General features: G+C 40.7%; 1 protein-coding gene across 1 annotated transcript in view; it reads left to right on the forward strand.

The window, feature by feature from the left end:
• The window catches only part of XRCC5 (X-ray repair cross complementing 5), a 93,891-nt gene extending 86,824 nt beyond the window's left edge, over nucleotides 1–7,067 (forward strand). Inside the window, exons 20-21 of the mRNA XM_004033174.3 lie at nucleotides 5,105–5,179; nucleotides 5,973–7,067. Of these exons, the coding sequence (XP_004033222.2) occupies nucleotides 5,105–5,179; nucleotides 5,973–5,987 (90 nt within the window). The 3' untranslated portion in view covers nucleotides 5,988–7,067. The remainder of the gene's footprint in view (nucleotides 1–5,104; nucleotides 5,180–5,972) is intronic.
• Nucleotides 7,068–10,753: the final 3,686 nt, after the last annotated feature.

Below are 10,753 nucleotides of genomic sequence, written 5' to 3' on the forward strand. Positions count from 1 at the left end.
ATTCTTGCTATTAAATGTTGACATTTGAAAGGAAATAATTATCCAGGGATGTTCATTTTAAATGAAAATTATAACTTTACATTTGTATAACATCTTAAGAGCTATTACCCTCCAGTTTTTCTAGAAATATGTGGATTGTATGATTCTTTGAGAAATAGAAGGAAGTCAGCTCTGCTACAGAAATAGAAAGTTTTTGCATGACATAAGTTTAGACAGTCACTTTCTTTTAAGTTTCCTGGTACCTCTCATTTCATTTTGAAACCTAGGCATAAATCATTCTTTAATGTTCATTTTTATTATCATTATAACCTGTCAGTTCTTCCACTTTTTCTGTTTTTAGTTTGTATGATTAGATATGCCATTAGCATTTGATGTTTGGTAGAATCTTTGTATAGCCTTTGTGTGCTCTTCATCTATCAGTTCTCCCGGCACTGTAGCGGGTGGAAGAGGTAAAGTGATGTGTCTGAGAGCTCACAGTAAGTCACTGGCCAGGAATCTAGTTCTAGCGCTGCCCTAGTCCTTCATTCTCCTTTAGTATTGAGAAAGCAATGAAGAAAGAGGATTTATCCCCATGGCATTGGGATTTTTTTTTTTTTTTTTTTTACCAGATTCCAAGAGGCTGAGCTATGTCTAAATAATCATTTGATGTAAGCTCTATGAAAAAAAATCATTATTTTAGCACTTATTTTTCTTGTAACTGCCTAATTTATCCTTCTTTATTGTTGTTGACATTTATGGATTTTCCACCTTAGTATCACAGACATTCGTAGATAGCAATTGGCCATTTTACCAATTGGTGTTGGCCATTGGTGTTGGCCATTTTACCAACACCCCTGTCTAGAGAGGTAAAGTTTTCTGTGCCTCACAGCAAGCTAGTGGCCAGCAGAATTGACTGGAATCCAGACCCCCAGATGCCCGCTGTAGTCGCCTTATCACCACACCATGGCACCAACTCTTCACGCCTTCACCTTATAATGCTGCCAACCACATCTACCTAGAGAAAGGATGCTCATGCTCCCTTTTTCAAGAGTACATCCAGTTCTGTGTGTGAGAGTGCACAGGAATTCTCCAAAGCTTAGTGAAGGATTGAAGACAAAGGTTAAGCATCATTTCTTGAGAGCAGTTTTGTCAAACTGCTGGCCCCTGTTGGACCCTATGACATTTTTCTTTGCTCTTTTCTGCTTTCATTTTCTGCCTTAATTCTCTGGTGTAGTTTGCTAGTACAAGAAAAGTAATAATGAAAATATCACAGTGTTACCCAATATTCATTTAAGGCTTGATACATTTAAGATATGATATTAAATTTTTTATTGAGGTAGAACATGTGTACAGTAAATGCACAGATCTTAACTGTGCAACTTGATGAATTCTTACACATTAATATACCTGGGTGCTCACCACCCAGATCAAAATAATAGAACATTTCCATCACCACATAAGCCTCCCTGGTACCTTCCTAGTCAGAAGCCCCCATCCCTTGAGGTAACCACTATTCTGACTTCTGTCACTTGAGAGTCATCTGGCCTGTTTTTGACCTTCATATAATTGGAATCATGCCTTTTTTTCATCAATTATGTGATTATAGCTATGTAGTAATCCCTTTTATGATTTTACCACAATTTATTCATCCATTCTCCTAATGATGGACATTTGCTTGTTTGTCCTTTGGCAGTTATGAATAAAGATGCTGTGGATATTCTTGTACATACCACTTGGTGGACATATGTTAAGTGTATTCCTAGGAATTAGAACATGAAACTTACAATACCATAATGAATTTTGTCATACTTTATCTGAGACTCAACAACCCCTAAGATAGGTATGGTAAGTAGTAGTATTCACATTTTGTTTTTGAGGGAAATTAGTTATGAAAAGGTCAGGTGGCTTGCGTAAGGTTCCTGAGAAACTGACAGGGTTATAGTTGTGTTCTCCACACTAGGCTGCAGGATTTCCCTCTTGCACCATATTAGTGTTTATAGCATCCATTAAGCTACAAGTGGCATTAATGAAACCCAAATATATCTCATTTTAGGCAAAGTACATGCAAACTGACTTTTATTCTTTTTGATGCTCTTTTACACATCTAGATTGTCAGTAATCCTTTGGAATCACCTGATGGTGTTGGAAACAACCCAGTGGAAGTCATGTGTTTTTACTTTGGGGGTCAGTAAGGGTCTGAGCTCAAGATGATAGTCTTTTAGTCTTATGGTGATATAGGACTGGCAGTTTCTATATAGAGGTTATTGATTTCATTACTCTGCTTGTGGCCAGGATTATATTTCAGTGTACTTGAAAAGTAGTAGGTTATCCATTTCATAAAGTTCTCCAGGTAAGGAGGCACTTTTATGGTAACCCCAGGTAAGTGATGGTGGTTTGAGGAAGAAGGAATATGTCACTCACACACATGCCCTTTCTATCTGTTCTCTACTTTCTCAGCATATTGCAGAGGGAAAGAACACATGAGAAAAGATGAGACTTGACTCCTACCCCTGCAGAAGAGATTCGGAGAATCTCTTGCTTTTATTGAGAAAGCAGGCCAGTCATTGAGTTCTCTGCTCTATCTTGCTTCCCTGTCACTGCGTGGGCTAGAATTACTTGCAGTTACAAACACTAATGATGAGGAGTGATATGTGGAAGAGATCAGCCTTGCCAGGGGCACTGGGAAGGATAATGGATGGCAGCCCAGCTTTTAAACATAATTTGCTTACACAGAAATGTGAAGCAGATCTGTAAGGAAAATCAGTTGCAGACGATACTTAGCACTTGATGAAAATGTAGGATTTTTGTTGCTGCTCATTTCTTCCTAGGAATTTGGCCTAGTCTCAGAGATGTGCCATTTGTGCTTAGGTATATATACCATGGTCATACTGTGCCAACAATAAGTCCTTAACTAAGGGGTCATACAAGATGTAGTGGACTACAGAACCATTGAGCCTATGGAGTTTTTCAGATGTTTGGAAGATACCAGTCATTTGTGGCCCTACAGAGATTTATGGCAGGATGCAGCTCTACTGTTTATTCTCTTGCCCCAACTGGATAAGTCTTATCCTGTAGCCATATAGTCCTGATATCACGAAAATCATGCAGGGGTTAATGATAATGAGTAGGAGAGGAGAGGTACAACATAAAAAGTATGATGATAACCCGGAAAACCCCAAATAAAAACCAATTTGAGAATCTAGGATAGAGTAGTTTATTTAACCTTTACAGATAAATCATATGCTAGTAAATGTATAGATTTTTTATTCATTTATCTGTATTTGGCTGTCAGATATCTTTATTCATAATCACCCAGAATGAACAGAATGAATGAAACAGAAGCTTCATCACAATTCTGTTACAGACTGTCTGCCCCCATTGCTGGGATTTCCTGTCTCTTACACCATTGATTCTCAGTCTTGCACATGGCCCAGTTTAGGGTCAACAAAGAGCTATGGAAAGATCCATAAATGTCCTTAAAAGAAGATAAATTCCTTATTCCCTCAGTCATAAAAGAAGTTAATGAATAGTGAGGTGGTCTTAACTGAGGGAAAAAAAAGTCCAAGAGAGTGGTTGAGTCAACAAACAATTATGTCCATGGTGCTGACAAAAGGCACTGCACCTTAAGGCAGACACAGCCTCCACTGTTATCACTTTGTTACCTGTGTGTGTTTTTGTATATGAGGACTTGAAGGACAGGCAGAGCTTTCTTGCTTCCTGAAACTTGCCACATGCAGCCTCATATTTCATGGTTGACTTTGGTTTGACTTTTTAAAGAGACATATTTTAGTTTATTTATAGGTCTTAGGTTTCAGAGGTCATGATTGTGTCCATTGTACCATAAAAGTAACAGGAATGTAGAGAATGGCAGCTCTTACCATTTTTTCATGTTGAGAGTGAGGAAAGTATAATTATACTTTTTCCTCTTGGGTGGAAGCAACTACAGGAGAGCATGAGTGGGCTGGAAGGCTCGCTCACCGCGTGCCTGCTCCATGCACTCTCAGCCTGAAGAATGCCAGAATGCCTCTAGGGGCCAGTCAGTTGTGGTACCATAACTGATTCTCTATTTACTGTTTCTGGCCCCCAAAGGAAAAGTAGAAGTGCCCCACTTTCCAGTGCCCTCTCTAAAACACTCACTCCTACAGGCAGGCATGCTACCAGAAAATCACCTTCTCGTGTTAGGATAGATAGGCATTGCTAGATAGATATGCATTGCTAGAACCCAGCTCTTAGAGGCAGCTGCCACATGCCTTGAAGGAAAAGGCTCCCCACTGCTATCCCTTGGAGGGACAGGATGGAAAAAGAGTGTTCAGATAATTTTCAAGGGCACTCACCTCACTACCCTTTTAAAATCTGAGTGTCATTCCTAGATCCTCACAGACTTCACTTCTTGGACTTTGCTGTATTACTATGTATCTGCCTTTCAGAAGCTCCAGATCTAGAACAGTGATGCTGAACGGTTTTCTCATCCATTTCTCATCTGCCTGTTTTCAAACAATTTCTAACACAAATTGAAAGATTTCCATAAAAGGAATCAAACAACCTTCCAAGCTCACTCATTTTTGCATTTCACGTTTCTTATAAGAAGTCCCCCTTTTACTGCTTTTGTCCACAGTGGAATTTAAGAGTAGATTATTCTAAGCTTTTTTTTTTTTTTTTTTTTCCTGATTCTTCATCATTCAACTTGAGATTATTCTAATCTTGATTTGATTCTCATGCTCCTTTCAAAAGAGCATACTAGTTTGGGGTGGTTGGTTATTTTCTTAACCTTAGCAAACCAGCTTATTTCCTATGGAAGCAGAACTGGAAACAGCAGATGTCCACCATGCTTATACAGGACACTACACATAGTCACTGTCTTGACAAGCCATGTTATTTCCTCCCTCTTCGTGAGCACTTTCTCTGGTGATGAGTTAGTATGGACTACTTGAACCTCAGAACTGGGCCTCTCACCCAAAGCCAAATGAAGGAGCGTATGCCAGGATGATGTTTCTTTTGGGCCGTTTGCAGTGAGACTGCTAAGCAGCCTGCCTTAGGTTTTGCTGTGGCAATGTTAGCAGATTGTTCCCTCTTTCAAAGGGGCAAAAATATCATTTTGGTATGATAACTGACTTTCTATTTACAGTTTCTGGCCCCCAAAGACAAACCAAGTGGAGACACAGCAGCTGTATTTGAAGAAGGTGGTGATGTGGACGATTTAGTAAGTACTTTTAATATGCACCTGGTGTTCTGTGATTGAAGTCGCCTGAGCTGTAAATACAGCCACAAAGGCTGATTATCTTAGACTTGTTGCTTATTTGTGTTTTAATTTCCAATACACCAGAAGCTTCCTACACCATTATATATTGCCATTATAAATTCAATCAGATAGGTAATTTCATAATAGAAATTCCTGTGTTTCATGGTGTCGGCTATATTGTTCATTCAGATTAATCCTCTCCCTTGAAGGGCTGAAAAAGAGCTAGGGAGGCTATTCCATTAGTAGCAAAATGTTGTAATTCACTGAAATTGCTGTTAACCAAAAATAAGTAATACAACATGCAGTTTGTGTGGGTTGACAAATGAAACAGCCCTTAAAAGGGCTACTTCTTAAATGTTCTCAATTAACTTAATGTAAACAAAATAGACCGATAGGCATTTGAGGATTTCTGGACCCCATTACACCATGTTGTTGTTGTCTGGGAAGCTGTGTAGTAAATGTTGTCTTTTGTATCTATCCTTAATGTTTGGGAACTTCCCGCCTTTAAGCTTCATATGACAACTGACCAACAAACACTATGTACTATGATGTCAATCTTTTTTAGAGACATTCTCATTACTAAAATGAGTGGATACTTGAATGTTTAACTCCTAAAATAATGAGCGGTGAATAAATGAGCAAGTATATGCATGCCTTCCAATGTAGAGTCATTTTCATTAAACCGTCTCTCACCAGAGAAGCAGTGGTATGAAATTGGCCTGATTCCTTTCTAAGTGTGTTGTTCTGTTCACAGTTGGACATGATATAGGTCGTGGATGTATGGGGAATCTAAGAGAGCTACCATCGCTGTGATGCTGGGAGTTCTAACAAAACAAGTTGGATGCGGCCATTCAAGGGGAGCCAAAAGCTCAAGAAATTCCCAGCAGGTTACCTGGAGGCGGATCATCTAATTCTCTGTGGAATGAATACACACATATATATTACAAGGGATAATTTAGACCCCATACAAGTTTATAAAGAGTCATTGTTATTTTCTGGTTGGTGTATTATTTTTTCTGTGGTCTTACTGATCTTTGTATATTACATACATGCTTTGAAGTTTCTGGAAAGTAGATCTTTTCTTGACCTAGTATATCAGTGACAGTTGCAGCCCTTGTGATGTGATTAGTGTCTCATGTGGACCCATGGCATGGTTATTGATGAGTTTCTTAACGCTTTCCAGAGTCCTCCTTTGCCTGATCCTCCAACAGCTGTCACAACTTGTGTTGAGCAAGCAGTAGCATTTGCTTCCTCCAAACAAGCAGCTGGGTTAGGAAAACCATGGGTAAGGACGGACTCACTTCTCTTTTTAGTTGAGGCCTTTTAGTTACCACATTACTCTGCCTCTGTATATAGGTGGTTTTCTTTAAGTGGGGTGGGAAGGGGAGCACAATTTCCCTTCATACTCGTTTTAAGCAGTGAGTTATGGTGGTGGTCTCATGAAGAAAAGACCTTTTGGCCCAATCTCTGCCATATCAGTGAACCCTTAGAAACTCAAAAACTGAGAAATTTACTACAGTAGTTAGAATTATATCACTTCACTGTTCTCTACTTGCAAGCCTCAAAGAGAGAAAGTTTCGTTATATTAAAACACTTAGGTAACTTTTTGGTCTTTCCCATTTCTACCTAAGTCAGCTTTCATCTTTCTGGATGGTGTCTCCTTTACTAAATAAGAAAATAACAAAGCCCTTATTCTCTTTTTTTTCTTGTCCTCATTCTTGCCTTGAGTTCCAATTCCTCTTTGGTGTACAGACTTCTTGGTACCCAATCACCTCTGTCTTCAGCACCCTCATAAGTCGTCACTAATACACAGTTTTGTACATGTAACATTAAAGGCATAAATGACTCATCTCTCTGTGAATTGCTGCTAATTATTGTCTGCAAAAGACTTCTTCAGTGCTCTGCTGAGAATTGAACACCCTTATCCATTGATTGAAAATGGATCTGCAAGATAGAACATCATTCATTTAGCTGAGGAGAGAAAGGAGTGCTTTACTTTGGGCTTCTAGGACATCCTCTCAATACTATATACACTTGCATCAAACTTGACATACAGGTGTTCATTTAAAGTAACCCCAACAGAGGATGACATATCATAGTTTCTGGTTAGATAGTTAAAGCCCAGGGGTTGTTTGTGATTTGGACAAAACTGAGACATTCTTAGAACCACAGAGAGTGGAAACTTTGATCTCTGAAATCTTCATTATTCTCATCAGATCCTCCCAGCAATATGAATCAGCTCAGTAAGTATGGCTCCATCAGCAGCCCCTGTCTCTGGCAGTTTGGGGAATTTCTTTTGGGAAACGTCAGTCTTTTTGTCATGCCAGGAAAAGTTTAAATCAAGTTAGTCCTTTAGATCTTCTGATACTTTTTGACTTAGTTTGAATGCAGCAGGATTATTTGTGCTTCTGTAACCCTGTTTTACCTAAACTCAATACCTCAAGGAAGAAATTAGTTTCACATGCTAAGGAGAGGAAGAACTAAATGAGTCATGTAATTTCCAAATCCATTTCATACAGGTGAAGTATATGTGCTATGTAGACTTCATCAGAGCGTACTGTTTTGAGTAGGGACAGCGTGTTTTGCATGAACACATCACAGTCCTGTTACCCTGAAATGAGATTGGCAGATCTACAGAACTCCCAGGTGTTCTGCTGAGTGTAGCCCTGGAGGACAGCAAGTGCTGTATTGTCGTCAATCCACCATGGGCTGCTTCTCAGAAGCCCAGTAATCCCACAGATAATAGGCTTGTCTGTGATTGCAAGTCACTGACTGTGGACCCGGTCACCTTTTTCTTCTATGTCACTGAAATTTATTGACTTGAAGAGGAGTCATCCTCTTTGTGACCCCCCCCACCCAAGTCATAACTCAAATGACCATACGCATTTCCAAATGCCCCCTTGAAGGTATGTGCTGCCCCTCATTAAGTACCACTATTTTAAATGTTGGGTTTTAATCCTTTGCCAGTTAATTTACATATAAGATTTAGAATCTTGGAAAACTATTTGAAAAATCGTGTTGGGATTAGGCAGAATTTTTTTTTCCCGCCAAGTCCAGGATGGCTTTGAAAATAAATGGACACAGATCTCTCCTGTTTTGATGATGTGCAGTGCTAATGACTGGCTTTGCAGTTAATTTTCATTCAGGCAACAGATGTTCCTTTTGGTTCCCTGTCTCCCATGGCGTCATTTCATGTTGTCCCCTGCCTTCCCCCAGATATTCTAAGTTCAGGACACAAGCTTGTGGCCCATGCAGAGCAGAGGCCATGAGGGGTCACAGCATGGGTACGGGAGGAAACATTGGGCTAACCCAGATACTGGACTTGAGTCTTGCCTCTGCTGCTTGCTGCACAGCTTCTGTCATGGTGCTAAACCTGTGACCTGCCTCACAGGCTTAGAGCATGCCCGTAGAAGTACTCTAAACTAAAATGCTTTCCACAAATGAGATGGTTTCATGAAAACTTGAAATAGAGGGCCTGGGCAGAACATAACCTTTTTTTTTTTTTTTTTTTGAGACAGAGTATCTGTCACTGAGGCTGGAGTATAGTGCTGCTCAATCTTGGCTCACCGCAACTTCCACTGACCAGGTTCAAGTGATTCTCCTGCCTCAGCCTCCCGAGTACCTAGGATTACAGGCATGCACCGCTACCCCTGGCTTATTTTTGTGTTTTTAGTAGAGACAGGGTTTCTCCATGTTGGCCAGGCTGGACTCCAACTCCTGGCCTTAAATGATCTGCCCGCCTCGGCCTCCTCAAGTGCTTGGATTACAGGCATGAGCCACTGCGCCCAGCCACAAAACAACTTTTAAATAGGTCTGCTGCTGTTTTTTTACTTTAACCTTATTTCTTCTAAGACCTTGAGTATTCCAGTGCTATTTTCTTTGTAATGATCTATTGTTATTGGACTTAGGTTTTCTCATCTAGTTATACATAAAAATTAAAGTCTCCATGTGATCAAAGGTAAGGGTAGGACCCAGGGTAGGTTTTCTTACTTTTTAACAGGGTGACCATGGATTCCAGCTATGGAGGATGGATTGTTGTCATAGCATAATTAATAGTGCTCTTTTTCATTCTCAAAATTGTCCTGGTATGGATTATAGATATATGGTCACCCTAGGTTTTGATTATATTAAGTTAGTATCACAACCAGGGCCCAAGGAATGACCATATCCTGCCTTGCCAGTCACCCCTCTCCTATTAACTCCCTCCTGGAGCTAAATGCACAAGGAGCAGACAGCAAAATGGAAATTAACATACTGCTTTGTATTAGCTTATTTCAGAGATCTTTGGAACAGCTAGGTTGTGGCTCATGGCTTAGGTTTGTCATCTGCCTCCTACATCCAGATCTTACCACCATCTGGCTTCCAAGCCTGAGACAGGGAAGAATGTCTCATTGGGCCTGCTTGGAAAGAGTAGGCCCTTGGGCGCAGTGGTTTACGCCTGTAATCCCAGCACTTGGGGAGGCAGAGGCAGGCGGATCACTAGAGGTCAGGAGTTCCAGAACAGCCTGGCCAACATGGCAAAACCCCATCTCTACTAAAAATACAAAAAATTAGCCAGGTGTGGTGGCGGGCGCCTGTAATACCCGCTACTCAGGAACCTGAGGCAGGAGAATCACTTGACCCTGGGAGGCAGAGGTTGCAGTGAGCCGATATCACGCCACTGCACTCCAGCCTGGGCGAGAGAGCAAGACTCCATCTCAAAAAAAAAAAAAAAAAAAAAAGTAGGCCCTGGTGCTTGTGCCTGGTTGACAGCATGGAGCAGGAAGTGAAAATGCATATGATGTTTAAACAACCTTTTAGGGGTTTTAATGACCCCTAATAAATATAGCTCAGTCTCCAGCCATTTTTCTAAGTCCTCCCTATAGCAGGCAGGGGAATATTAGGAGGGTGATGGGGAAATGGGACTTCCCCCATCCCACACTTTTACCCCATATAGGTCAGTTCCCCTGATCAGAAGTAGAATTGCTAATCCCTGCTTAGATAGTTGGCTTTCTGCCGTCATTTTGGAAAGGAAAGAAATGCTCCTTTAAACATAACCCAGGACTAGACTTCCTTTCAAGAGGCATAATGGCATAATGCTTCAAATAGCCACCTGGATGTTAGATACTCTTAGTTTTATTAAGTCCAGGTGTCAATAGCATTTAACAGTTATGTGGCCTTCACAAGTCCCTTAACCTTTGTAAGCAACAAAATAAATCACTTGCATTTTATCTGTGGGCAGGGTGGCCCAGGAGACGACAGAAACTTCTCAGCCAAAGGGAACTCACAGGAGCTGCTTGAATATGCGAACGGGTACTGCTTGGAGTGTTGAGAAAGCAGCTCCAGACCCAGGCCCTATCCACATCCTCCCATTTTACATTGCCCAGGGCCACCCACCTTTGCACTGCAGCTTGTGTGGGTAAGGACCCTGGCAGACCTGGAACGGGAGTCTTAGCATGGGTAAGACTCTCTGAATTTCTCTATGCCCCTCCATGTTACCTTTTCAGTATGCTGGGAATTATAACAGCTTACAGGGTTATTGTTAAGATGAATGAG

This window comes from Gorilla gorilla, chromosome 11 (genome assembly GCF_029281585.2).
Source record: "Gorilla gorilla gorilla isolate KB3781 chromosome 11, NHGRI_mGorGor1-v2.1_pri, whole genome shotgun sequence".
In the NCBI taxonomy this organism is placed as follows: domain Eukaryota; kingdom Metazoa; phylum Chordata; class Mammalia; order Primates; family Hominidae; genus Gorilla; species Gorilla gorilla.